The 27,840-nt window shown below is 50.7% G+C and overlaps 1 protein-coding gene across 7 annotated transcripts; it reads right to left on the reverse strand.

The window, feature by feature from the left end:
* On the reverse strand, positions 1-27,613 carry MLPH (melanophilin). Of its 7 annotated transcripts, XM_061379085.1 has the most exons (17): positions 27,093-27,612; positions 22,884-23,105; positions 22,531-22,667; positions 20,685-20,723; positions 19,605-19,699; positions 18,298-18,426; positions 16,546-16,738; positions 15,169-15,329; positions 10,923-11,006; positions 9,051-9,242; positions 5,642-5,836; positions 3,432-3,587; positions 3,244-3,336; positions 2,784-2,849; positions 2,575-2,632; positions 1,075-1,172; positions 1-753 (listed from the first exon to the last, which is right to left on the reverse strand). In XM_061379085.1, the coding sequence occupies exons 1-17, from the start codon at positions 27,200-27,202 to the stop codon at positions 727-729; spliced, it is 2,055 nt and encodes a 684-aa protein (XP_061235069.1). In that variant the 5' UTR covers positions 27,203-27,612; the 3' UTR covers positions 1-726. The 7 variants fall into 7 exon arrangements, with proteins under 7 accessions (XP_061235069.1, XP_061235070.1, XP_061235071.1 ...); XM_061379086.1 differs by lacking the exon at positions 10,923-11,006 and having other exon boundaries at positions 27,093-27,613; XM_061379087.1 differs by lacking the exon at positions 18,298-18,426.
* Between the last annotated feature and the right edge of the window lie 227 nt (positions 27,614-27,840).

The raw sequence follows: 27,840 nt of genomic DNA on the forward strand, positions 1-27,840 counted from the left end.
CCCACAAGCCTTGCCCCACTCACATCCTTACATGGTCATGGCTGCTTCAAGCACGGCTGTGTGAAGCCTCAGTGGGTGTTTGCATGGCTTTGTGTAAAGATCTGTTGGACAAGGGCTCACTGGGAGGGAGTCAGCATTGCTCCCACCCTGCTTTGCTGCTCTGGGAAGGGAGGAGGTGCTCCAGGGGACATTGCAGGGAGCTGGGACCAGCACTGGGGTGTGAATCCCAGCCCAGGATGCCTGGGTCCCTGCTCTACCTGAGGTACCCAAGAACATCCTGCACTGTCAGCTCCTGTCCCCAGTCAAGACCAGGAGGTGAAGAGCAGGGACAGGCACTGACAGCTTTTGACAAGGTGTCACTGCCCCTGGTCCCCATGTTGGGAAGCCACACTGGCATCCAGCTCCCTCTGAGGAGCTCACTCCTCTGCACCTCTCCGGTCCCCTTGGTTAACCTGATACCAAAAAGCAGCCTTAAGCAAAGGTCTCATGCCTGCATCCTCCCATGAGAGCCCCTAGCCATGGGTCTGCACCCCAAGTGCCTTGCTCCTCTCCCTGGCAGCTACCAGCAAGACTTCCTGGCCACAACCTCTGGCTCCCCTCCTGTCCAGGGCTTCAGGGAGAGATGAAGATGGGAGAAGGAAGAACAAGTGTTGTGGGGAAGGAGGTGAGGCTTCGCGCTGAGGTCTTGCATCAGTGAAATGCAGTGGCAGGAGGGTCTCCCTCTCCTCAGGACAGGTGGGTCATCACAGGCTTCTGCAAGGCACCAGAGGGAGAAACCTCAGCTCACCGCTGTGCCCACACACACACACACTTCTTGCTGCCCCTGTGTGGAGCGAGGACCTGCCCCATCCCATGGAGCCACCCAGGCAGTGGGAACTCAAAGGTTGTGTTTGGTCCCCCCGCCCTGGGGCTTACACATGCCAGACCTCATGGGGTGACACCCAGGCATGCCACTACTGGCCACCACCCAGAGCTGAGGGCTCCACAGGCTCAAGGACAGCATGGGAGGGACAGATTGCTCCAAGTCCCGTGTGGGGCCCAGCCAGCAGCCCTCCCGGGTGGCTTGGTTCGTACCGCAAAGAGCCTCTCCACTCTCCTGTTCTTCCCGTTGGGGTTTCTCTGTGTCAGGGAGCCACGGTAAACAGAGTTGCGGTCAAAGGAGTCGTCAAGACCTGTAGTGAGAGGAGAGATGGGCAGGTGGTGCTCACCCACCTCAGAGAGGTTTCTGTTACCCACCAAGTCACTGGGGTTTTACTATCCCCTGCTGGCTGAGGCTTTCTGTGTTTCATTGCACTTCCCTTTCCAGGAGGGTGGTGGGAAGCACTTTCACAATAAGGAAAGAGAAGCTGCTGCTATAGAGGCTCCCAGAGCACCGTGAGCTGGGCCAGCCTGCCAGTGCTCAGCTGCCAAAACCTCTGCTCTGGAACCCTCCATGGACTGGCCGAAGCCCAGCACACGTGGGGCTCTCGCCACTCAGACCTCTCCTGACCTACCAAGTCTTTTATCCGACACCAACTTGCTCCAGCTGCACTTCTGCAAACCCAACTTTGCAAGTCACTGACCCACAGAGAGGGTGCTCAGGAGATGGAATCTCCCCATTGCTCAGCCCAGGCAGAGGCAATTAGGTTTGCCTGGTGACATCCATCCTAGCTGCTCATCTCTTTATCTCCTTGTGGGGCTGCCATGTCACCCAGGCTGCCTTTATCTGCCTGTCCTTTGCAGGAAGGAGAGAGGATGACCCCTCTTCAGCTTGAGAAGAATGGGCCTTTCCACCTACCATCCTCAGCCTGGGAAATAGCACTGTTAATTGTCTGCATGCATGGGGAAAACAGGAATCATCCTCTGCATTAAAGGATCTTTCCTCCTTTCATCTTCCATTACCTGGAAAGAGACCCACTCTTTCTGTCTTTACGCTTATGAGGCGAGATAAGAGAGAAAAAGAAAAGTCATTTCCTCGTGGGTCTCATTGATACGGGTCAGGATGAAATGCTTCCAGTGGCTGCCCCTCACCACACAAGCTGTTGTGCCAAGTTTCAGGTCACAGACTGCTCTGAAGCATTCCCAAGCTGCTGTTTGTCATAGGTGGGATGTGGAGGGTCTCTTGCCCCCATCAGACAACAATGGATGGGCCAGCTGGATAACAGGGTGAAGGATACCTTCTCCGAGATGACCAAGCAAAGAGGAAATTGTTATCAGAAGAGGTGATGGGCTTACGTGAGGCTTTGAGATCTTACAGACAACGTGATGTCACAGGTGAAATCCCCCTGGACTCTGGGGTGGCAGAGGCCAGGCTGTATACAAAGTCCTGGTTCCTGGAGGACTGAGCCAACTCAGCCTGGCCTCCGCTCTCCTATCACCATCCCCATCCCCATCCCCATCCCCATCCTGACAGTTCCTGCCTCCTTTCTAAATGGTCCACCACAGGTTCCCTCTCTCCTAGCAGGAGGCCATGAACACAGGGAAGAGGATTCTCCAGTGCAGGGGGATGCAGAGAGAGAGGACAGAACGTCCCCCCAAACCCAGCCCCATCCACCCACAGTTCCCCAACTCCCATGGCAGAGCCTCGGTCCTTACCAGGGATGTCGAGGGGACTGTTGAACTTCCTCCTGAACCCCTGCAGTCCAGGCATCGCCTGTAAGAGATGGGGAGCAGCTTGCTGTGGGCAATGGGATGGGAGGACAGAGGTCCCCTCTGAGGCCACCACTTTGAAAGCAGCTTCCTGGACACCCCAGGTGTCTCCAGGCTGGATGCTGAGCTGCATGCACCACTAAACATGTACTCACTTTAACGTCATCCAAAGACTCCCCGGGACTGCTGCTGGTGGCACCAGAAGAGTGGAGGCAGGCAGCCTGTGGACAGAGGAAGGCAAGGGTTTCTCTCTGGGTGCAGGGAGCAGATGACTTTGTCTGCTTTCCTCTGTATGTTCACCTCTTTTATTTAGACTGGGCTGATTCCAAGGTAAGCAAAAGAGGCAGTGCACTGCTGTGGCCCTGAGTGCCCTCCAGCAACCCCAGGAAGAGCACCAGTCCCAGACACAAAATCCTCCCTTGATGCATACACGGAATCAGCGCTGTCCCCATCCTTAGTGAGACATCTGCTCTTGGAGCTCTGGGGCAGAGAACCATGCAGCAGGAAGGGAGCTGGGCACAGCAAGCCGGGCAGCCCCTCACAGTGCAAAGTGGCAGCAGCAGCAATCTGTGCATTACAGGGCTGGGATCTCTCATAGGCACCCTCCATGCTCACCTGCCCATTCGACTTCTTCCTTGCCTTCTCCACCGACTTCACTGTCAGCCCCGCAGCTGACAGAGCCGCGATCCGAGATTCAATGTCTGAAACCTTTAGAAGGAAAAAGACCATACAGAGGCTGGTTCCACCCCTGGCTTCATTTGCTGTCATTGGCTGGGCAAAGCAGCTCTCAGCCACATCCTCACCTCACTCTCTGCCTGTTGCACCTGAGCAGCTGCTGAGGCCACTTTATCTTCCAGCTCTGACAGCTCCGAGTCAGTTGTGCCGCTGTGCTGAGCCCCTTCTTCCAGCTCTTTGAGGGTGCTCTCAAGCCGGAAGGTCTTCCCAGCAGTCAGATATACCTGAAAGGGAAAAAAACCAACCAAACCCACACACATTGCAGCATTAACCTCTCTGGAGCTCTCAGTGTCTCTGCAGCACCAGACACAACAGCTCCTGAGGCTACTTTATGGCTGCTTTCTTGCCTTGCAGCATAGGCCATACCAGCCAGCTCTGGCAGGGTTTTTCATCTCCTTTCCTCCCTTCCCCAGGCTTTTTGAGAGCAATTACTAACCCAGCAAAGTGGTAAAACGCTCAATGAGAACACAGGAAGGCCCAAATCTTGGTGACCCACTCAAGAAGCATCAGCATCTTTATGCCATCTGCTCAGAGGGGAGGCAGGCACCTGCAAACCAGTGCAGGCTGCCAGGTCCCGTGGTGTCAGCAAGCTGGGAAGTTGATACACTGACATTCCACATCCACTCAGTCTGCGCTTCTGGGTTGGCTGGGAGTGGGGTCAGGGTGTGGGAGCTTGACCCTGGGCCGTTAACTGACCTGCAAAGGACAGTTTGGCTCAGGAACTGCTCTAAATACACAGGAATGGTCCCAGCCAAAGCCCCAGCAAATATGCGTGCAAATGGAGCTCAGCAGCCATGGGAAGCAATGGGCTACGTTTGCTGCCTAGGTAAGAAAGGGCAAAAGGACCTATCCCAATAAAACCACAGGCTTTGCTGTCACTTGCCTCCTCCTGGGCTACTACAAGGATGCAAGTCCAAGAGATGTTTGTATGCAGTCACATAAGATGATCAGAGGGGTTGTGGCCACTGTTTTGCTGACTGAATCCCAACTCTTGGTATTGCCAGTGCAAGTCCTGCTCCTCCAACCCTCACTGCTTTTCCTGGGCCAGGTATTGCTCAAGACTGCCTGGCAAGAGCTTCTGGCATACCCTGAAATACCAAGTATCCAACCCAACTCACACCACGCTGTCCCATAGGTCTCTCCCATGCCAGTACAAGCCCTGAGGCCGTAACAGATTGGAGACATTTATGGGTGCTGTTTGTGAAGCAGCTCAACCTGTGAGTCACAGGGACACAATTTGTTGTTGAGCCATCAAACTCTCCCTGTGCTCTCTGAGGTGGCATGGTCCAGGAGCAGAGCATCAAGCTGTGACTCAGCTAGGGCCAGGAGGGAATGGCAGGCTGAGCATGCACCCCCCAGGGCTATCTCTACCCATCTCCTTGTCCCAGACCTGCCACTGACAGCACTAAGCCCATAGTTCACATCCTATCCCCTCTTCTGGGAAAGGGGGAACCTCAGACCCTTCATGCAGACACCCCTCTTTCCCTGGGATGCTGCATTTGGCCAGAAACCAGTTTCTGAGCTCACTGCTTTTATGTATAAGCTTTCCCCAATAAGAGATGAGCCACACTGTGTTATAAAACCTGGCTCCCCAGGATGTTTCTGACAGCGAAACCTGACCACCCAGATGGAGATGCAACTCTTTGCCCCATCCTTGAACTGTTTCTTTGGATCTTGGCAAACGGCACTGTAGATGCAATCCATTTCCACAGGGAATTGATTCATATGGGTTTGCCATAGCTAAGTGTTGACACTTCAGTGCCACACAAACCCAGCAGGACATTGCGCTTTATATGTGAACTTGTCACCTGCATGAGCCCTTCAGCTCTGGACACAAGTCAGCATTAGCAAACAGGTAGGGCATGCTATCCTTGTTTGTGAAAGCCTTGTGCTGGGCAGGAGCCAAAATGAAGCAGGACAAAAGATTCTGCTGCAGTTGGAGCACAGGGCTGCAGAATCCTGCAAAGCAACCCTACAGCAAACTGAGGACTGCACTCATCCTCCCTCCCTGGCACTCAGCCGGGGATACCAGGAGCTGAGGCACAAGGGAAGCAACAAGACAGAGCATCTGCACTTGCTGTTGTGCCACCCCCCTTGTAAGAGAGCCCTGGCCACCATCAGGCAACAGTGGACTCAAACCCCTGTGTCGTGCCCATCCTTTTAGTGCTGGCCTACCCACTAGTAGGCAACTTTGGGGGGGTTCCTCCGTATTCCCCCCTCCCTCCTTGCTGACACCCTCCCTGCTTGCAGAAACCTCTCATGAACTCTAGAACCTTACATTTTCTTCAAGCTCACGGTACGCTTCGGCCACCTCCTTCCCATTGCCCAGGCTGGGAGGATGCCCTGCGGGGAGGACACAGCCACCGTTGCACTGCCTCTCTCCATGCAACAACTCACACACCGCTTGCTCCGTGGCATTTATGGTTCTCAGCACTTTGACTGTGATTTCGCTCAAAGCTTGAGCTGATGACCTCTGCGAACACCAGGTACAGCCAGAGCGGGGGGGAGCAGGGAGAGAAATAAGGACATCATTTTAACGTGGTGTGCAAAACCGAGCAAGTCGGGCATCAGACCTTCAGGAGCTGTAGAAAGATGGAGAAGTGATAATTAAAGGGCTTATGCTGCTCCTGAAGGGCTTCCCACTGGAAATGGATGCCTGGCTAAAGCGGAGGTTTGATCTCAGCCCGTGCTTGCTGGAGGATGGCTGTGACAAAAGAAGTCATCTCAAAAGTCTTGGAAAAGAGGTTATCAGGCATGTGTCACTCACCAGTGCTGTCTGACAGCAGCAGCACCTGGCCACCTGAAGGCCATTCAGTTACTCAGCAGATAAGATCTAATTGCAGCATATTGCTTTCCACTTCAGCATGGGTGCAAATAACTCCAATAACTCCTGGAGTTTGTGGCAAAGGAGAAAAAGAACAACTATACTGTATTGCCACACTGCCAGAACTTGGGACTAATGCCCCCTCTGCCCACCCCAAGGGGCACTGATGGCATTAATGCCCTTAAGTGCTGCCTTTTGCTTGCTAAGGGATTAAGAAAATGTAAAAACAGACTGAAGAAACTCTCTCTCAACTGATAATTCCCTAGAAACCAAGGAGATGGGGAGATACATGCCCTGGCAATGAACAGCGGTGTTTACAACCGCACGTATTTCCAGGCAGGCTGTCCTGCAGAGAACCAGCTCTCTCAGCACAGCTGGTATTTTTATCACTTTATGGTCCTTCCTGGCACAGCTGAGTTTTTCACATTTTCCATTAGGACCATGCTCTTTCATTGCGGTGTTCCCCACTTTGATGACTTCCTCCTGACTGGAGAGGAGACTCACATAAACCCGGACTCAGAATGATGCAAAATCCAAGCCTGGATCTACTATGAGGAAAGTTGCTGTTAAAATCACATCCATGCTGACACAGCCTTTAAGCAAGGCTGGTTCATCTACATCATTGCTGGCATTTCTAAAGTGTTCTCAGTGTTACAGTGAAGCAAAAACCTGAATTTTGTTTAATTTCTCAGATTCAGTTCTGCTTGAGTTGTTGCAACCCAGCTGGGGTCCTCTTTGCTTAGGAGCTGTCATATATAGCTCCTGTGTTGCCTGCCTGTCTGGAGTCCATAACCATGCCTGTATCTTCCATGTTTCGTAGATGGGCTTTGGTCAAAGAAAGTAGCAAATCTGGAGAATCCAGGCTTCATTTTATAAGAATTAAGAAGCTTACACGGATGCCCCGCTAACATCTCCCTATTCCTCATTGCAGGTCAGGGTGAAACTCTGCAGATCAGCAGCTCACTCAAGAATTAACTTATCTTGGCTTACCACTTAAGAATTAAGTTATCCCAGTTACCACTTATCTCCTGTGCTGCAGCTAATTGGAAATGGCTACTAAGAAGATGCACATTGTTCAACACATGAGGGGTAGCTAAACCCGGCTGCAGCAATCACTTAAAAGCAGCTGTCAGGAAAAAGGGGGCATTCAAGGAGGTTTCTCGGTAAGGATGCAGTGCACTGGTGATCCAGTGGCAGAAAGCAAATGGTATCCAAACTACAAGGTAAGCCATCCTGGGAACAGCTGCTTGCTCTGATCCTGAGATTTTACAGAGAGCTGTGCAATGACTCATAGAAGGGTTTGGGTTGGAAAGGATCATTAGATCATGCAGTTCCAACCCCCTGCCATAGAAGGGATATCTTCCACTGGGATAGGTTGCTCCAAGCCCCTGTGTCCAACCTGGCCTTAAACACTGCCAGGGATGGGGCAGCCACAGCTTCTCTGGGCACCCTGTGCCAGCGCCTCAGCACCCTCACAGGGAAGAGCTTCTGCCTTAGATCTAACCTGAACTTCCCCTGTTTCAGTTTGAGCCCATCACCCCTTGTCCTATCACTACAGTCCCTGATGAAGAATTCCTCTCCAGCATCCTTGTAGCCCCCTTCAGACATTGCAAGCTGCTCTGAAGTCTCCTGCATACCTGATACAGACTCACTAAATGCACAAGGTGTGTACACGCAGCCGCAAGTCCAAGCAGCCAGGTTTTGCCAAGTGAGGCTGAGGAACAAAAGCCCATTAAAGAGAGGCCTTGTGGCACCATGGAAGTCTCTGCAGCCTCAGATGAAAGGAGCTTTGCAGGAGAGGAGAGGGATAGCACTCTGGTGACGGATGTGGCAGAGCAAACACACAAATCCTCCACCCACAGCCAAGGCAGAAGGGAGGGATGAACAAATAAGCCATTAGAGACCTAACAAGGAACACTGACCTCTCCTTTTTGTGCTAATGGACCATCTCAGGAGGCTCTACACAGCTGGAGAGACGCAAATCTCCCTTTCTGAGTCACCTGGGCTGGATGGGTTGCTCATCCCCAGGGCTGTCACCCATCTGCACCACACACTGGGTGAGGCAAGGGCGAAGCTGACCAGCTCCTCTGTCTGCTCATGCTCTCAGGCCATGGAAGCAATTCCCCATGTGAGGCTACACACAAACGAATGCCTGTCCAGCCATGCTGCAGGGATATGCAGACCTCCAAAATGCAGACAGCAAGCAGGGGGATAAATCAGAGCTACACTGGGCCATGGGAGTGCCGGATCGTCTGGTGTAATGTGAATAGGACTGGATGAAAGCAGTGATCCCTCGTCTTCTCCCTGGCCATGTCCCCAGAGATCACCCTGAGGACAGGAGCCAGCACACTGCTAAAGTACAGGAGATGCTGATCTAGCAGGGAGAAAGCAGGACCAGGGATATGGGGCCTCAGGAGCAGTGAGGCCTGGAAGAGACATTTCAGGTTGTAGCAGGTGCCTAACAAAGGCTGCCAGTACTAAATGACCAAGCTCTTCTCCCACCCCAGGACTCTGTTCTCCACAATGATATCCACATCCTGAGACAGATGTGGAGGTTGTGTACCTCTCCAAGGTAGGCAGCAGCCTGCAAGACCTCTAAGAGACTGTACTTTTGACTCTTGGATGAGTGTGGGAGAGCCTAGAGAGCAGTGAAAGGTCCAGATCCAACACCTAGCACTTCTCTAACCCTTGACACTTTGTTAAAGCAGACAGCTAAGCCAGATACACCACAACCCTGGGAGGCACTGAGGTGGAGTTGTGGGACAGAAGAGTTGCATTATCACGGTGTAAACCATAAACCACTAAAAGCAGAAGGAACCACAGATGGAGCCTAGAATGGTGTGGGTGGGAGGACACAGATTACCTTTCGAGCCTCTCTGGCCATGTCATCACAGGAGGGACTCATCTCTGGTTTCTTTGCTCTCTTCTTTTCTTCACGATCCTCTTCTTCAGAAGAGACTTCCTTGTCACTGATATTACTGGCTAACTCCTCCAGCTTCCTCTTCAACTCCTCCTCCTCTGCATCAGGATCAAGCTGGGAGTCTGGGGCTGGAGACTGAGGGAACAGAAGAAGGGAGGTGGATAAGGGTCTCCTGTGTTGGATAATGGAGCATGCCCAGGTCCAGATGCACTCCCCATGACTGGCCAGGAGAGGAATGCGAGGAGTGCAGCCATTGATGGACTTTACAAATGGAGTTGTGTCCCAGCTCCATGCTGAGGAGCACAAATCCTTGATCTGAAAGACATTTCACCCCCTCACCCCTGCTGCCCAACTTACTAGCTTTTTCCTGTGTAAAATTGCATTTGCTGCCCCCCACCCCCCACCCCCTCAAAAAACAAGATGTACTCAGGGGATCTGGGGCCCAAAATCTCCAGGTTTTCATTAGGAATCATGATGTGGCTGGTGGCTGCAAGGGCAGAGGTCACAGCAACCATAAGACATAGTCCACTAGGGTGAGGGAGGAAGCCATGTGAACTGCTGCTCCCCGATGTAGCTTTGAGAGCCTTTAAGGAATCTTATTTGTCATGAGAACACATGCAGAAAACTTTCCTGTAGGACAGATGGCACAGCTCCACCCAGCCCTGTTATTAGGTGCAGTTCCTGGTACCAGGAGAAGAATCCTATTAAACCTCCAGATGCTGTAAGGGATCTCTAGAAGTTACTGAACTTGCTGTCCCTTGCATTAAGACAGGAATACAATTATCCATGTCATCCTGATGGGTTTTTGTCTAAGCTTCTCTTACCCATCTTGAACAATGGCATCTGCAGCAGGCAATCTTTCTCCCAGGCAACCTACTCTCAGGCTCTGCTATCCTTTCTGCTAGCAAGCTTTGCTGCAGCAGTTTAGACCTGTTGCCTCTACTCTGATATGCCCTAGACATGGGAATAAAGCACAGGAACATGCAAATGTGCACGTCTCCTACTCCCTCAGTCAGATTTACTGACAAAAGCACTGAATGACTGCAAACATGGCCATCCCCATCACAGACTTTAGTATAAGGAAGAAATTGATCTGTTTCGTCTATCTCTAGGGGACTTCTCTGCAATTATCATTGTCAATTCTATTGAGCCATCACCTGCCAGAGCAGCTCATGGTGATGGTTTCACACAAAGGAAGAGTACAGAGTTTAAAATTAGAAACCCCAGATCAATGTTAAATGACCTAAGGATTCACAGATTCTACACTGCTGCCCAGCTGTAACTTAATTTAGCTGTTTTCTTCCAAACTTGATGGCATGGTAAGACAAGGGCAACTCAGAAGAGATTCAGAAATCCTTGACTCAGATCTCATTGACAATTACCAGGTGACTTCCTCATATGTCCTAATTGAGTCTCCCATGATTTCAAATGAGCTGTCACAGCTCTGCGGATGTACCAACACCCACTTGACAATACTCCTGCAATCAGCATTACATAGAGTATCAACCTGAAACCCAATCTTCCTTGTGCAAAATGGGCAAGGAAGGCACTAGCTTGCACGGGGGCCTAAAGGTTAAGCTTGCTTCTGATTCTGTCCTGCCATGCAATGTTTTCTAAGGCACTCCATCACCTGGAACTATAGAAAAGCCTCCAAAGCCAACCCAGGATTAAACTCAACCAACCTGGGTCATTTTGTCTACCTGCTTTCTCCCTGCAATGCTGGCTGTTTCAGAAAAGCCCCTTCAATGACAAGGGGAAGGGCCCAGCACAGCCCATGCTCTCTCCCTGCAGGGTGCCCCGGCTTTGCCCGGTTACCTCCTCAGAGCTCACCAGGATCTTTTCCTCCAAGCGGTTCAGCACACGTTCGATTGCAGACATGCGTTTGTTGAGCTCATGGATCTAGAGGAAAGGAGAGATAGAGCAGAGGAGTAGAGAACAGCCCGGCCACCACTGACAGCAGTGAGGAAACAGTGAAACCAGCAGAAGCAAGCAAGCAGCAAGACACCGCCACCGTGGGCTGAGCTAAAAGACATTAACAGTTACTGTCTTTAAAACCAGCCCCGGCTACACTGATGAGCCCCAGGAGGTGCACAGCCTCCCTCACATCTGGAAAGCTCAAAGTGATGCTAAGTACCCAACACATCTCAATCCCACCAAAGCATTGATAGCTTTGATTCAGTGAACATGAAACCACATCACTGGCCCACTGTGTCCCTTGGCCAGGCAAAAGCATCAGGCTGTAACAAAGCCATCTATTCTGCCATCAGTCACACGCTGTCCCAAATTCAGGTCAACACAATTTTCACTCCCCACTAACACTTTCTTCAGGCAGCTACTACCTCATCACCCCCCAAGCAATACAGCACTGGGAAGGAAGAGGGAATAGGTAAAAAATTCCCATAGAAATTCCAGATAGAAATAATAACCCTGTAAGCTTTCCCAGCACACTGCAATTTTCTGACTTTTCCATGCATGGATTTACAGAGATGCTTGCCTCTCTCTCCTCCCTTCCTCTTCCCATGAAAAAAGGGGCATGGAGAGAAAAGCAGAGAATAGAACAGACAAAACCCTGAAAACCAAAAAGCACAAGAGCCAAGCCAAACTGTTGTGGTTAAACCACTGAAAACATCAAAGGAAGCTTTTTCCTCCCTTTTAGAAGTGGAAGTTTTGATTTCTTTGGGGAAAAAACAATAAATGTCTTTCTTCTTTGATCCAATCAAATAAATTACAAATGATGAGGAATACTGCCCATATTTTAACACGAACTCCCACATCATTGCTGTCCTGAGTGCCTGCCTCCCACTGAAGCAAATGCAGTAAGTAAATGCAGTAACAAAGAGATGCGAGGGCTTGGCTTTGTTTTTGTAACGTTTCCATCCTCTCACCCAGTTTTTGTGCTTGTGTTTGATTAACCAGATCCTCACAACAGCTTGGAGAGATTGCATCTGCTTTAGGGAAGACGAACATAAACCCCTGACACTCTGGAGAGCAGAATGCTGTAATTACCATCCCTAACTGAATGCATCTTTAAGCAGCATTAAACCCACGGGCCGGAAGCAACCCAATCTGTCTCTAAGTGGTTTCTCAGTACTGTTTAAGGCCTGACTCTTGCTTTGCTCCCAGTGACAATGAGTGACGAGCTGAACACAGACACTACCCTGTCTCCACAATGCAGAGGCTGGGAGAGGTCAGAGCATAATGCACGCTCTGCTGTTGATGGGCTACAAGGGTAGGAGCTGAGCAGCTTGCTTTTGTTCTCCCTCCTAAGTAAGGCTCGTTTTAATGCATGGTGGTCACCCTGTTAGTGTGCATCCCCATTGGGCTGGGCTGCCCTGCACTGCTTTCTGTCTGACAAAGGCTTGCAAATGCTGCTCTGTAGTCAAACACTTGAAGTGAAGAAACTTAATCCAGGGCCCATAAGGAAGCCATCAGGGCAAACTATTACTTGCTGCTGAGGAGGGAAGACAGGCTACTCCAGCAGAGGTGCTGCCTCCAGTCTCTCAAATACCCAAGACCTCAAACAGAAGCTTAGTGTAAAGAAAAGGAGCCAGACAATACCAAAGCTTTGGGAATCCACAACCACTGAGCTCCCTTGAGGTACAGCAGAGGGATTTTCAGGGAGAAGCTTGGTAAATTGTCTCTATTCCTTGTGCCTTGACCCTGTTCTTACCTGGCTGCTAAAGACCTAAAGCAGAGACCTACCTACACAGTTGCCAATTCAGGGCTTCTCTTCATGTCCTGTCAGATTTAAGAGCTTTCTTAAGTAGTGGTGGGTTTTTTTTTGATGTTGTTCTGGCACCTTGAGCTCCTGGACTCACAGGGCCAGGGAGCAGCCTCTGCCTTTGTTACTGGAGAAGCTGTGCTCCTTGTTTGGGACTGGACAATGTATCTGCTCCAGGATGAAAGCAAAAGCAATTTTCAGACCAAACAGATTTTGACAAACTTGCACCTAATGCAGTTTTAAGAGAGGGTTTTCATCTGTGGGGTCGAAGTGATGCAGGACAAAGAGCTGAGCTCTCCACCTCTTGGAACCTTCAGATGCCAATAAGGTGTCTACCAGGAAAACATCGCTTGTGAAGTGCAGCTATGGGATTCAATAAAGGGTTAACAGGAGTTAACAAACATGCTTCTGGACCCTACGCCCCACAAGCCAACATCTTGAGTTGCCACAGGGCACAGCCTCTGAGAAGTGCAGCACCAGGGTGACCAGTCGTACTCAGCCACCCTTGCTGTCCTCTGGGATGTCCCATCAGGGGCTGGCATACCCCTGGGAGCTACATGACATATCCTGGAAGTGCCTGTAAGCAATTAAAAAGCCATCACCTCACTGCTCAGGAAAATGCAGCTGCTCCTTGCTGTCCCCAGTCCCTCCTGGTCTGCCTTTGCCATCCTGCCAGCCTCAGCCCCTCCACCTTCTCCAATGTCAGTACCAGGGGATGGACCCCAGGCTCTTCTGAACCTCTTACAGTTCTGCCAATACCACAGAGCTGTCCAACACTGAAATCTGGATGTTCTTGCCTTCTTGCTTCTTAGGGCTGGTACCTGGCTTCCCCTTGGCCAGCAGTCACAGCAATGCACGTATGCATCATGCTGAAGTTAATGGCCCAGCACAGAGGCAGGTCTCTTCCTGCTGGGCAAGGAGAAGGCTCAGAGGATGGTTGCTAGCTGTAAACACATCAGCAGCACAAAGGGCAGGAAAGATGAAAGGCTATTTAAGTTAATGAACGATGTTGGCATAAGAGAAAATGGGCTTAAATTGGGAGTAAGATGTCTTGTAACCATTAGAGTTATGAGGCTCCACAGCAGCCTTAGTGCTGGTGTGATGGAGCAAACCACCGGGTCACAACAGACTACCCTGAGGAGGAGCTTGCCCAGCTGACAGAGGAGGTTACCTGAAGCACTGCCAGGAATTTGACCCCATTTCCCCACTGCAAAGCATGGTGCGAATTTCATGCCTAATGTACCGTGGTGTCATTAAGGATACCCAGTCCAGGGCTCTCCCATTTACTGCTGGCTAAAAAAGGAATGACACTTACTGATTAAAACATGTGCTGAGAGAAGTAAAAGGCAAAGGAAAGGTTTCCCTACACAGGCAGATGAAGCATTGCCGAGTGATGGTTGTGGTTACAGATCTCCCCGCTCAATACACAAAGAGGGGTCCAGGATGTGCAAAATCACTGCTATCAGCAGAGACTGGTGATGGCTCTCTGTGTGTATCTGCATTCAAACACCACCCTGCATTTTGCTGCTCAAGGTCTGAGGAATGCTTTACCACCTCTCACCACCCACCACCATTCACAAAGGTGGCATCAGGAACTGCAAGTCCTTGTCTAACAGCTAAAACACAAGCTTATAGCCTATTTGATACCCTCCTTTAGACTGCTCCCCCTATTATCATCATTCAGAAGACTAATGTGACAGGTTGTCCTGACCCAGTCCTATCAGGGCAGGAACATTGGAAGAACAGGATCTTGATGCTTATCAAATATCCTTCTCCAAACCTCTGTCTGATCATAAAGCACCAGTCATTCAATTAAAGAAAGCCTTTCTGGGGACACATGAAACTGAAGGTAACTTGCAGAGCAATAAGGACAAGCTGAAAAATTAACAGGAATGAAGGAAGGCTCCAGGCATCATGGGCAGAATGAAGCACAAACCAGTACCTGATTTTCTCTTTGCCATGGCTGCCAAAGTGGAAGGGCTGAAAGGAGAACATGGGATGGGAAACACAGAGTTCCAGTGTACTTCTGAAGAGGAGGAGAGATCTTGAGTCTACAGAGACCTGGGACCCACTCTGGTCCCTCTTGGACCTGCACATGTGACACTCGGGTATCAAACCACCCTTGTGCAGAAGGGGCAGGGGTTGTGTGGATACTGAGGGCACTCCAGGTTTTCAGCTCATGCTGCACATCCATGCTGGACGGAAGCTTACCATGGGTGCGCCCCAGTTTGCCATCACTGCTTCTTTTCTCCCCTGAACCATCCTGCACCTTATAGATAACAAGCACTGTTCATGGCAAGAGAAGCTCAGCCACAGGCTGGTTCAATGGGTGTTTGGTACCTGGCTCCCAGAGTGGCTGGCATTCTCCTGAGAGGAGGCTCTGTTACGTCGCTTCATGTGATGGGGGGGGTAGGCTGGGAACTGGGCTTCCTTCATGTCCTCATCGGAGGTGTCCATATCGGCAGAGTACCGGGATCGGGGCTGCTCACTCCAGGGGCTGCCTTTGGAGAGAGAAGAGGAGGCTTCAGCACAAGGTTACAACAAACTCATACCCTTGAGTTCCTTCCTGGAGATTGGCCCCAGCTGTAAACAATAACAAGGCACTTCTCCAGATCACACCTTCTATGCTTTGGCAGGAGATGCTTCTGTGGGAGACACCAAGGTAAGGATGGCTATGCTAGACCAGGCTGTACCTCCACTCGCTGCAGCCACACAGCACTGCTGAGTTAGCAGTAGGTACAAGGGGGATCATCCTTGCTCTCTCATGCCCCAGACAATCATGTCCATCAGTAAAAACTGCTATTGCCCTCCCAGTTTTGTTGGAGCCCAGGTTTGGACACTGCCCTTCATACACTGAGTAGTGGAAGATGTTTAGATCAGGCTAGAGGTACCAGTCTAGGACGGAGCATTTAAAAAGAATGGAAAGTCTTATTCTTAAAGGAGAATTTCAAACGAGACAAAACCAATGACATAAAATGGAATGAACAAGCCAATGGGCCCTGCTGCTGCTGTGTCGCTCCAGTGGGGCTTGGAGTGGACCCCTACAAAGCACGCAGTAAGGTTTACCCAGCATTTCCTACTCCCTAGGAAATAAAACAGGCACTGGAGACCCAGAAGGATATATCCTACAGCTGCCCATGCACAAGCCAGTATCCAGCCTTCCTGGGTCTGCTGCCACAGCAGGGAAAGGCAAATTCTGCCCTGTTATTTGCTAGGGTATTTCATTCAGCCTGACAGTGCACCATGCCAGGCTACATGGATGCTACTTAGCAATTCCCAGTCCTTGCCACCAGTTGCTCGCCAGTTTTCCTACAGCTCAAGTCCCCTTAGGACTACATTTTCTGCACCTACACCATCCTTTGGCAAGAAGCTGAACTCATCAACTGCTGCCGGCAGAAGGAAGCATATCCCATTGTCTCTAGTAGCGTCCATTTGATTATATCTAGTTTCTACCCTGGACAAGAGCAGTGGCTGTGAGAAGGACAGATACCTTAAGCAAGGCCCCTCTGTCTTGGTGAAATGAGTTTGTTGGGAACAAGACATGTGTTCCCATTACAACCAAATTGCTTCAGGCACAACATATTTGGTCACAAGGATTTTCATGGCTTGGAAGTTTTGGGTTTTTTTAACAACATCAAGGACATTTTCATTTTGTTCCACCTCTTGCAGCCGCTTGTCCTCCAAGGACCCAGGAGAAGCATGTCTGGGGACACCTACCAGGTCTGGCATTTCTCTCCAGGCTCCTTCTCCGGGAGTTGACAGTGAGCCGAACCTCCGTGCTGAAGTGCTCCTCTGGAGGGAGCCTGCCTGGTCCCTGCTCCTGCAAGATGTGGTGGAAGACCAGATCCGCATCTGTGATCCTGGACTCCTGGGAGACATCTTCAGCTGGGCTGGGGAAATCTGGGAAAGACTGAGATGAGGATTGCTGATGAGCAGCTGCCTGGGAGGACTGCTTCCCTCTCCTGATCTTCGGTAACTGCTCCTCCCTTTGTCCTCCAACACCTGCATGGATTGAGCTTTTATAATGGCCCTGCCTAATAATCCAGTTTAACGGCTGCTTCCCTTTGCTGATGAGCCCTGAGCAATGCTCCTCATCACTGCCAGGGGGCACTGTGAAGTTGTACAAGCACCAGATACATCTGGGCTGCAAAAACTCCGGTCTTTTGAAACTCAGTGTCCATATTCAATCACCCCTGCCCCTCAAATACTCTGCAACTGATAAATGTGATCCAGATGACCTTGGCAGAGCCCAGCCCTCCTTAGACTCACATCGATTTTGCTACATAAAGGCAGGATTACATAAAGAAAGAGTGAATCTAACTGTCTGCCCCAAAATCTTACCAAATTGTGTGGAACTGTGTGAATTGCTTTTCTTTTTTAAGCCCGTGTTATGCACCTCAGCACATCCCAGTAAAGCGTAAAGCATTACAGCATCATGAGAAGGAAGAAGGAGCTCTATAGCATTTTAAAAGTGAAATTTCAACAGGAAAGGGAAACAGAAGCAGCCCATAAAGCTTGATCTGAAGCACCTCAGGCTGGAAGACCTTTTGCCACATGCAGGGCAGCCCTGTCTGTGTTCCTCTCAGAGCTGGAAGGTGGGGATGCTGACCCCCAGCCCTTGGTGGGATCCTGGGGTGCAGCTTATTGTTCATGCTGTTGCTCATGCTGGAGCTGTCTGTGTATCCTGCTGCTGGTGAGGAGCTCCTGACACACACATGAAGTCTCCTACAGAGAAATAATCACTATTCACAAAGCTTTTGCTTTCACTTCTGACTGAGTCGCCCACCCTGCAGGTGTCATCACTGCAGTCACATTGGCTCTGTGGGATTTATGCCTCAGTCTCACAAAGGCTGTGTGCCCCAGGAAAGTGCTGGCCAAATACATCCCCCCAGTGCCACCTCATGGCAAAACCAGCCCCAAACTGGACAGGATGATGGCAGCAGAGTCTGGTTTCATTTTATCCCATGAGTGAAATCATAGAATGATTTGGGCTGGAATGGATCTTAAAGATCATGTGGTTCCAACACCCCTGCCATGGGCAGGGAGACTGTTTAGCAGACCAGGTTGCTCCAAGCCCCATCCAACCTGGCCAAACTTCCTCACCTTTAATGCAAGCATGAAACAAACTCCCCAACATCTCTACAACCCAGAATACTGAACCTCCAAAAGCTTGCTGGAAACCAGGGTGTCACAGCCTTGGGATAATACAAGGAAAAGCATTGTCTGCAGAGAGCAAAGAAATCTGCAGGGAAAAGGCCAGAAAACCTCTTCTATCTCATCTTACCCTCATCCTTGGCTCAGTCAGATGTTCTACTCCTGACTCAGCCTGAGTCAAATGACTTCAAATGGACAAAGAGAGAGCTATGGGGAGCAAGGACTGGCACCACTGCCTCTCAACACCAGCTGAAGAAGGGGGTAGCAGAGACAGAAAGAAGAGATGAAAGGAAATCCCCAGCACTCTCCCAGTACCTGGAAAGCATCCGGGCTGCTGGCTGCTGGAGAGAGCTGTGCAGACTGGCGACGAGATTGAGCAGAATACTCCGAGTCCAGTTCAAAATCAAAGGGATGCACAGACAGCAGGCGCTTTGTCTTGCACATCTTAGTGTGGGAAGTGCAAGAAAGGAGAATTCAGCATAAATCACAGTTGACCTCAAAAGGAATTGGGAGGGAGGGCCCTTGTCCCCCCAGTGTGCCTCAGTCTGCAGAGCATCAAGCAAGGCTCCTGCTTCCTGCAGAGGCACTTTGGGTCTGACACTGTCCTGCTTGCAGGGAGGCAGGTTTATAGGGCACCCTGTGCTTGTGCCGGAGTCAAGGAAAAGTGGATTCCTGACTTCTCGTCTCTGGCTCAGGACTGCTGCCATGAGCAGACGGTAAGAAGCTCTCTCCTGGTTTATAAAGGTACTGAGGAAAAGCTGAGTGAGGATACAGCTCAGGGAGAAATCTGGGAGATGCTCTCGATACCTGAAGCATCTCCCCATCTTCAGAGAAAGGATGCTGCTGGCAGATCTTCCCAGATATCTGGGAGGTCATCAGCTGCCTTGGGGCAGGAACAGCTTGGACAAGCTTCTCAGTCTTCAGAAGCAGATCAGAATGAAGCATCATAGAATCACAGAATGGTCTGGGTTTGAAGGGACCCTAAAGCTCATCCAGTTCCAAATCCCTGCTGTGGGCAAGGACACCTTTCACCAGAGCAGCTTGCTCCAAGCCCTGTCCAACCTGGCCTTAACACTAGTATGTGAAATGCAGCACATACCTGTATCCATAGACTTAGATGACATGTATGTGACAGCATGTTTGTAGCTGTAACCAGCAACTCAAACATACCGACAGATTTCACACATGCTACAGGGACACACACTCTTCCCATCAGGCTCCTTAATCTGTGCACACAGTCCCAGAAAAACCCAGGAGATAATTCAGTATACTCATGGACCCATCTGTGCTTTGCTACATACCTCTTCTAGTAAAAACCACCCCAGGTGGGTTCTCATTATATGGGTAGGGGCTGGGACTGTGATATTCATTAGAGACATTCTTCATGCCAGGAGTGGATCTTTTTTACAGAGCACAAGTGTTTGTGGTTTTATTGATTTGGTTGTTCCTACACAGAGTGGGAGAGGGGCTTATCTCGGAGAAGGAAAACAGAGAGAAAGGCCCAAATCTGAATGTGGCATAGAAACCCACCACCACCACCACCACCACCACAACCCAAGGCAGCCTAGCAGCAGCTGAGGGCACAGAGTGAGGAGGAAGGAGCCACAGAATGAAACACTTACTCTGCTGTAGCACTCCGCTTCAGCTCCACGAAGGACGTTGTCTTCATCATTACTGCCATCCCCAACATCACTACTGGCGAGGAGCTGGCACTCACCTGAAGGGGAGACAATGGCATGCTGTGTAAGGGCATCTCCTGCACCCCATTCCTGGGGAGGTGCCTTCTGTGGTGATCACACCATGCTGCTTATATGGAATGAAAAAGTCCAGTTTAGAATCCCAGCCTGGTTTGGGTTGAAGGGACCTTAAAGCTCATCCGGTTCCAACCCCTGCCGCGGGCAGGGACACCTTCCACTAGAGCAGGTTGTTCCAAGCCCCTGTGTCCAACCTGGCCTTGAACACTGCCAGGGATTGGACAGCCACAGCTTCTCTGGGCACTCATTGCTTTCCGTTCCAGAGGTATGCTCTCAAAGGTGTGGAAGTGACCACTACAGGAAGAATAAGGGCACCCGCATTGCAGAGAGCACCTCAAGGTCCACCTGAGTGACTCTGGTGTTTGAAAGCAGCACAGCTAGCCTAACACAGCTCTGCTGATGGTCCTGATTCCTATCATCCAGCTCTGCTGTCAGTGACTCACTGATTTGTGGTCCCCGTCTCTGTACCCAGATCGCTGCCAAGCCCAGCAGTACATTGGGAACAACACAAATGCCAGACCAAGTCCAAAGTCAAGGTAGGCAAAATGTTTTTTCTTTTATCAAATGGCAAGGTGCAGTGAATTTCTCCTGCAAGGGCTCCTAAGGAATGCAACCGGAGGCCTTGAGTTCTGTGGGTCCCTTAATAATAAGGCCAGCTTTAAGTATATGACATGGGTGCATTGAGATGGTGAGTACTTGCAAGCTTCAAGTTTGGCATGTAGCTAAAAGCCATGTTTCATCCAAGCCTACCCTTTGACACCCCAGGTGTACAGCAGTGCAAGAGACAGATATTACAGTCCACCTCCACTGCAGTGGAGACATTCTTCCCTGCTCCAGCCACACCAAACTGCATTGGAGAGCCCATAGCCAGAGGGTGTGAAGAGGAAAAGACACTGGAAACCTCTCTTGAACTGCGAACCACATGCTGCAATTCTCTTTTGTACTCACTGTTAATGTCTGGCAGGCTGTAAACTCTGTCCTGAAGACCTAAATGGAAAGAAAAATTGTGGGAAAAGTAAATAAGCATATTTTCTCCAGGTACCTCTGAAAGAACAAGCCTCAGAGCTATGGATAACTGCAGTTCTCATTCTTCAGCCATCACAAGGCACAGTCATCAGAAAGTCATCAAAAAGAGAGTATAAAAGAAGCACTCTAAGGCAGGACTTGACTCAAAGACCTTACTGCCATCACTTCCATGGACCTGATGCAGCATGTCTGGCAGTGCAGCAGCAGATAGCCACATAAAATGCAGTGGTTTTGCATCATTCTGCTCCATGTCCTGCAGCCAGAGATAGGCCCCAAGAGGAGGCTCTTGCTTGCTTAAGGGTAAAGTCAATTCACTGGTGGTAATGAAGTAATAACAATAAAACAATTAATCTTTAAAAAGACATCAGACTCTCAACATAAAGAAGCCTAAAGCACTGCCATCCTCAGAACTGGCTTGGCTTTCAGATTGTCCTTTCCCTGTGGTCTGATGTGTTTTCAGACTAAATGTTGCATGATTTGTCTCCAAGTGCATTAATTGTATATTTAATGTCACTGCCCTTCATGCTGTGGTTATTTCTGCCATGAGTGGTCTGGATAAGGTCTGGGTTGGACCAACAGAAGCAGCTCACGTCTATGGCATTTGTGCAAACTTTTCTATGGCTCCACAGAGAAGGGGTAAAATCCACACTGGTTTTCAAAATCAACACACAAAGTACATGCGAATGGCAGCCAGCAGCTACCAGTGAATAACACTGTATTAACAACAGCTTTCAGCACATGTTCATGCACTATTGGACCAATATCAGGAACACTGAAGCTCCTTAGAGCTCTGAAGGAAATAATTACGGTGAGAGGAAACTCAATAATATTGATACTGTTTGTTCAGTGCCAGACCATCACCAGATCAGCTGTAAAAGTCATTAGATCAAGGGAAACAGTAAGTGCTGCCTTATCCAGCCAGCTGGATGTACTGGCCCTGCAGGTTAAACTTGGGCTAATCTCACAAGCTCTCCCCAGTGACAAAAAGAGCTAAAAGAAAGAAAAACAAGAGCTGCAACTCTTACACACAAACTGCAGGACAGGATACTTGTTAAAACAAAGCACCAGATATTCCGAAATCTGTGGTGAAAATGCAAATCTCAACAGAGTTAAAAATCATAGAATCATAGAACCAAGGAATGGCTTTGGGTGGAAGGGGCCTTAAAGCTCACCCAGTTCCAACCCCCTGCCATGGGCAGGGACACCTTCCATTAGAGCAGGTTGCTCCAAGCCCCTGTGTCCAACCTGGCCTTGAACACTGCCAGGGATGGGGCAGCCACAGCTTCTCTGGGCACCCTGTGCCAGCGCCTCAGCACCCTCACAGGGAAGAGCTTCTGCCTAAGAGCTCATCTCAGTCTCCCCTGTTCTGGCAGGTTAAAGCCATTCCCCTTGTCCTGTCCCTACAGGCCCTTAGCCAAAGCCCTTCTCCAGGTTTCCTGCAGCCCCTTTAGGCACTGGAGCTGCTCTAAGGTCTCCCCTTAAGGAGCCTTCTCCAGGTTGACCCAGCCCAGCTTTCTCAGCCTGGCTCCATAGGAGAGGTGCTGAAGCCCTCTCAGCGTCCTCCAATAACAGGCGGTGTGCTGCTTGCAGTGTGAGCAAACAGCTCGGAACCTCTGCTTCCTCCCCAGGATGTTTTGAACGGTCTGGAAGCCACAAGGCACTCAGAGCAGCATCAGTGCTCATTTTCCTCCCTTGGTGCATCCCAGCAGGGTGCTGCGCAGACTCCCCATGCGCAGCAGGACAGGAGGAACGCCGGTGCCCTCCTTACCTAGAAACACAGAGTTGTTGCCATGCCCCGGCTGCAGCCTGCCGTAGAGGGACTGAAGCACTTTGGCACTTCCAAACCTCTTGAAACGGGATCTCACATGTTCATAGTACCACTCCAGGGAGCCGATCTTCACGATCCTGCCCAAAGAGACAGTGCATGTACGAGGTGAGCAAGTCTGGCCACACTCGTGGTGACCAGACCCTCACCCAGAAACCATCTCCTAACAAAACCAGTTTGTTTTCTAGTCAGCAGAATTGGTTTCTAAGCAGCATAAAGGGATGCTGAGTTTGGGTGACCCATCTTCAGCCTCAGCCCCAAGGCTTGCCCTGCCCTTCGCCCTCTGTTGCAGGTACCTGGAGAGGCGGCAGGGATCACAGACCCAGCCTTGCTCCTTCTTGTTGTAGCGGCTGCAGTTCTTGCAGGTGTAGAAGTGGCAGTCCTGGCACTGCCGCTTGCTGTTGAGCAGGAACTTGAAGGGCTGGAGGCAGTGGACGCAGTGGGTTTCGTTGAGGTGGGACTGATTTGTCAGGAACTCTCTCTTGCTGCTCTCCTGGTTGATCTTGCATTTTAGCTCCCTGCAAAAACACATCCCAAAACACAGGAACTTGGTTTTGTGACCATTTCACTGTGAGCTCCAACATGGCAAAACCCCATCACACCCCTATCATTGCGGCAATGATTTTCCAGAGAACATCCTGAGTCCCACAGCTTGTGGAAACCACTGCAGGGCAAATCCAATAACCGATATACCACCGATTACATAAGCTGAAGAAAGAAGTGGGCTCCAGAGTCCAGGCAGGCCAATATACATTAGAATCTGCTGCTGTTGAGATTGCATTTGGTTGAGCCAAAACCTGTCCCATTTGCTTCACAGGTCAATTGATCAATTCCAGGAATCTCAGGAGGGTGGCTCTGCTCAAAGTGTCTGGCTGATACCATCCCAGCACAATCTTTCAGCCTGAAGTTCAGCTGGGAATGAAAAGCTTTCTGGAATTCTGAGAGGAGGGAGGAAAAGCAGTCTGAGATTTAAAAGGACTAAAAGGGGTTCTAATCTAGTGTTTCGGTGCTAGATTCAGCCAAGGCTTTTAATAAAGGCAGAAGTGATGTGCAGCGAGGTTCTGGCTGCTCAGAGAACAGCAGCAGGAGATGTTCATGACAGTCCTGTGAAAGACTGGCCAACACAAGTGCTTACCAAAAGCACCTTCTCCTGGCAGTCCATCACTGCAGGCTTCCCTTGCTGTCCAGACCTGGCTGCTGTTCAGAATGCTGAACAGCATTCCTTTGCTGTTCGGAATGGGGCTGCAGGCCCCCGTTCAAGAAGCTGCCTGTGTGAGGCTGAATCCCCTGTGACAGCCAATGCCAGCTAAAATGCCTGCCAAGCTGGTGAGAGCCCATTGCACTTCCCAAAGGCTTTCTGTTTGTTCCCTGCCCCACGCACTGCTTCAGGTATGTTTGCTTTTGGGGCCATGGCTGAGAAGCAATATTTGAGTTGTAGGGAAGGTCCCTAGAAGGTTGTTTTCTGCCTAGGCAGGGTTTGGAAGCTGCATTTTCCAAGGTAGAAGTCAGCCTGGGCCAAAACCCTCAATCAGTCATGACCAGAGGCTGCTTCAGAAGCACAGTCTGGACCAAAGGCTTCTGGTGGTGCTGCCAGTGCCCCCCAGGCAGCAGGAGCCATGTGGTGTGGCAGCATGGTGCAGGGGCATCCATGGGAGCAGTGATGTGACTGGTGGTGAGATTGATGTGAAAGCAAATCAAGCTAATCTCTGTTTAACCAAATCAGTTTGCACATGAGAGATCAGCTCTTGGGGTTTGTTAAAGGGGGATACAACACAGAACTTTTCCTATCAGCTTCCTGCCAGCACCTTGGGCTGCGTTCACTGTTACACAGGAGTGACACCAACTTGCATTAGCTGAGGATCTGGAATGTGTAAAAATCAGTATAAAGCCTGAACTGTGCACCTAGTGCTGCATTTAAATATCCACAGTGTTATGAACAGCGTAGTGCAAATCCTCAGCAGTAATTTACCTGTGGGTACTAAAAACAATCCCCCACATAGAAAACGCTTGGGTTGGGCTCAGAGCTCCTTTTCCACTCCCATGCTAAGGCTGTTTCCAGCAAAATCTGATCTTCCACAGGACTGCTTTTTCTGGTTCCCAGGGACCGGTCGGATCCCTTCACCTCCCCTCCCTCGCCCACGAGACCTGCCAAAGGAAGGACAAGTCCCAACCAAACCAGTTTAAAACCCACAGGGACTGCACACCTCTTGTCTCCTCTTGCTGGCAGGAACACAGACCAGCCCTTTCCCTGCTCTGCTCATGGCAGAATGAATAGGCTGCTGTGGGATGCCAAACTGCAGCGGGGTCCATCCAGTTGAGCTCTGGAGAGACGCAGAGAGCTGTCCCCCAGAAATGGGGCTGCTGGCAGGGATGTGTATGGAAAGAACCAAGGAGAGCCCCCACAAAGTGGCCATTATTTCATTTCTTGGGCAAAGCATTCCTCTTGCATGGCCATGTGGTTTCTGGCCAGCTGAAACCTTTGTCCATTGTTGGGGAGTATCTTTAGCCAAAAAGAAAACACAGAGAAGCAACAGAAAGGGAAGAAAAAGACCAAGCTGGGGTAAAGGGGGTGGGAACAAGGGAAAGGGAAGAAATCTTTAAGGTTTGCATGTTGAGACAAGCCCAGTGAATAGAAAAGCCAATGAACAGAAAAGTCCATGGGGGTGGTCAGAGCACAGGGAGCAGGGTGAATGGCTTCAGGGTCTCCCACAATGTCACATCATGTCCCAGCTTGTTAGAGGTAGAAAATGCTCTCATGTCCAGCCTGCAGGAATGTGGCATTTCCCCAGACTGGTGGTCTACTCTATGCCAGGGCGTTATAGAAACATCTGATGTCTGGCTTTAGCTTGCAGAGAGGCAACCAAGCCTGGGACCGGGTAGCGTGCTCTACCCCGGAGACTCAGGCAGTGCCAGGCACTGCTGGGTTAACGCCAGCCCTCTGTGAGACACCAACATTGAAATGTAAAAGCTGTGACTGCTGGGACAGAGGCAAGGTTGCTCAGAAGCTGGGTACACGTGCCCCCTGCCTCACAGCTCATGTTCCAGGGCACTCCGTCTGAGAGCCCCCAGGGCATCAGAGGGGACCCAAGAGAAGCCAGTCTGGCGCCAAAGTCAGCTAAGTACCGAATTCACCTCCCCACTCCTTTGCTGCAGGGTACGTCAATGTCTGTCCCCACCTCCTTCCTCCAGGCACAGCTCAGATCCATCACAAGGGAGTCATTCACCCTTCCCAGGGTGATGATGTGCTTCAACAGCCATGTCTGATCTGCCGTCCTGCTACCAGCAAAGGAAGGCAGCAGATGACGATACCGAGTTATCTCTGCCTCCTACACAGGGCGCGTTTTCTTAGGCAAGAAAAAAATGTAATCAGGAGGTTAAAAATATATGAGTGAGAGCTTCCTGTGGCTACTGGTGTAAATGGAACGGCTCACACACAGCATGGTGTGAACACACACCAGCGGGCCCTGGGGGCAGGATTCAGCAGCACAGATGTAGATATCCAAATGCAGAATAACTGTCACCCCTCACCTCTCCTTTTGGCTCTGACAAAGCAAGCAATGAGCACCTGGCCATCAGCACCAGCCGTGGCTCACAAAACCCAGAGCTAGGAGAGCCCAGTGGGAGTGCAGCACTGCCCAAACCTGGCCTGGGAGCACGGGCCATACCCTTCGGATAATACCGCTTGGGATAATAATGAGAACTTGGCCAGACCCTGAACGAGGACACTGCAGCTTTTGAAATACAGTTAAGAAATTACTAAGTCCAATGCCTGATGTAATTAATGAACAAGACCTAAACCCCGTGATTTCTCATGCTAAAAAATTAATCTAATCCGACCAACATTTTTTAGACAACACTTTTGCCAAATGACGTGTTTATAACAGCTTAGACGGCACATCCATTTGCTGCTCCAGGGACTTTTCAGTCCTTTTCCCAATGTGTGACCCCCTAAAACTTCCCAAGTATGGCACACCGCCCAGTGGAGCCTATTTAAGGCAATTACGGTTTACTTCTCCTCTCAGTTATTTTTCCAGAATCCTTCAGGAGTCTTTAGACTCCCAGGACCCACTGAATCACCGAATAACTCTTGTGTCCTGAACACACAGGTATCATCACATGAAACAAAAGCAAGGTTGCCAAATCCCGTCCTTTGCTCCAACGTAAGGTCTCCCCGTGAGAGCCACGCCAGCACCAAGCCCCACAAAAGCATTTCCTGAGTGAGGCCCATATATGTGTCCCTATAAGCCACGGTAATGACATTGATCCGCATCGCCGCTGATGGCACAGCGCCAGGTTGCACCTTTGCAGCCCGAACTTGTCACCTTGACGCTGATAACGTCATCTATTCACCACTATGTTTGATTTTCACAGCTTGGTCCTGGCTGTTCCTCCTCACACACAGCCTCGATGCATCGTCTGATTCCTACATCCTACCCGCAGGAGTGCGTACAGGGACCCACACCTTGCTCGCACCCAACCTCACGGACCAGAGAGCAGATACTCACTCCAGCCGTTCCTCCTCTTTTTTCCGCAGATCAAAGTCTCGCTGAACGACTTCCCAAACGTGCTTGGCTTCCTCATCCGTTAGCTTGGAGAGGTCCAGCTTCCTCCCCATCGTCCCGACGATGACTGAAGCCGGTCCCGTTACTCACTACCCCGAGTGCTCACTCTCCCGCACCGTCGGATGATGTGGAGAGAGAAAAAGAGCTCTGCCCCACCTCTATGGCCGCCCATGTAAATGGGCAGAGATGCAGGCAGGCCACCCGGTCCCTGGCAGCACCGCAGCCGGTCTGCTGGGTGAGCCAGGCTTGGAGCAGGGCTGGCACGGTGCCTATCGCTGCGGGTGACTCCCGGACCCGGGCGGGCAGCCCTGCCTGTCCCCGCGGTCCTGCCCACTGCTGCAGGCAGCTCCAGACCTGGTCCGCCTCGCTCGGCTGGGGTGGAAGGAGATGTTTGCTCTCAGCGAAGCCGCCTGCTTTTATGCAGGGTGTGCGAATCAAGTGAAACTTCAAACGCCTCCGGGGAAGGCAGGCCACTGGGTTTGGGAGGGGGGTGAGCATCCCTGGGAGGAGCTGTGCCTGCACCAACAGGGGCACAGACCGGTTCCATCAACCGCCTCCCTAACAGGGGTCCTGGCCCATCGCGACCCTCTGCTCCCCTGGTGCTTACTCCCCAGCTCTTTCTTCTGTGTCTGATCTCATTAAACCAAGTTCTGCCCCCATCAGCAAAAGCCTCCGGCTCCCCCCCGACCAG

This window comes from Neopsephotus bourkii, unplaced genomic scaffold (assembly GCF_033783945.1).
Source record: "Neopsephotus bourkii isolate Nb327-2 ecotype Australia unplaced genomic scaffold, CSIRO-AGI_Nbou_v1 NB_1768, whole genome shotgun sequence".
Classification (NCBI taxonomy): Eukaryota; Metazoa; Chordata; class Aves; order Psittaciformes; family Psittacidae; genus Neopsephotus; species Neopsephotus bourkii.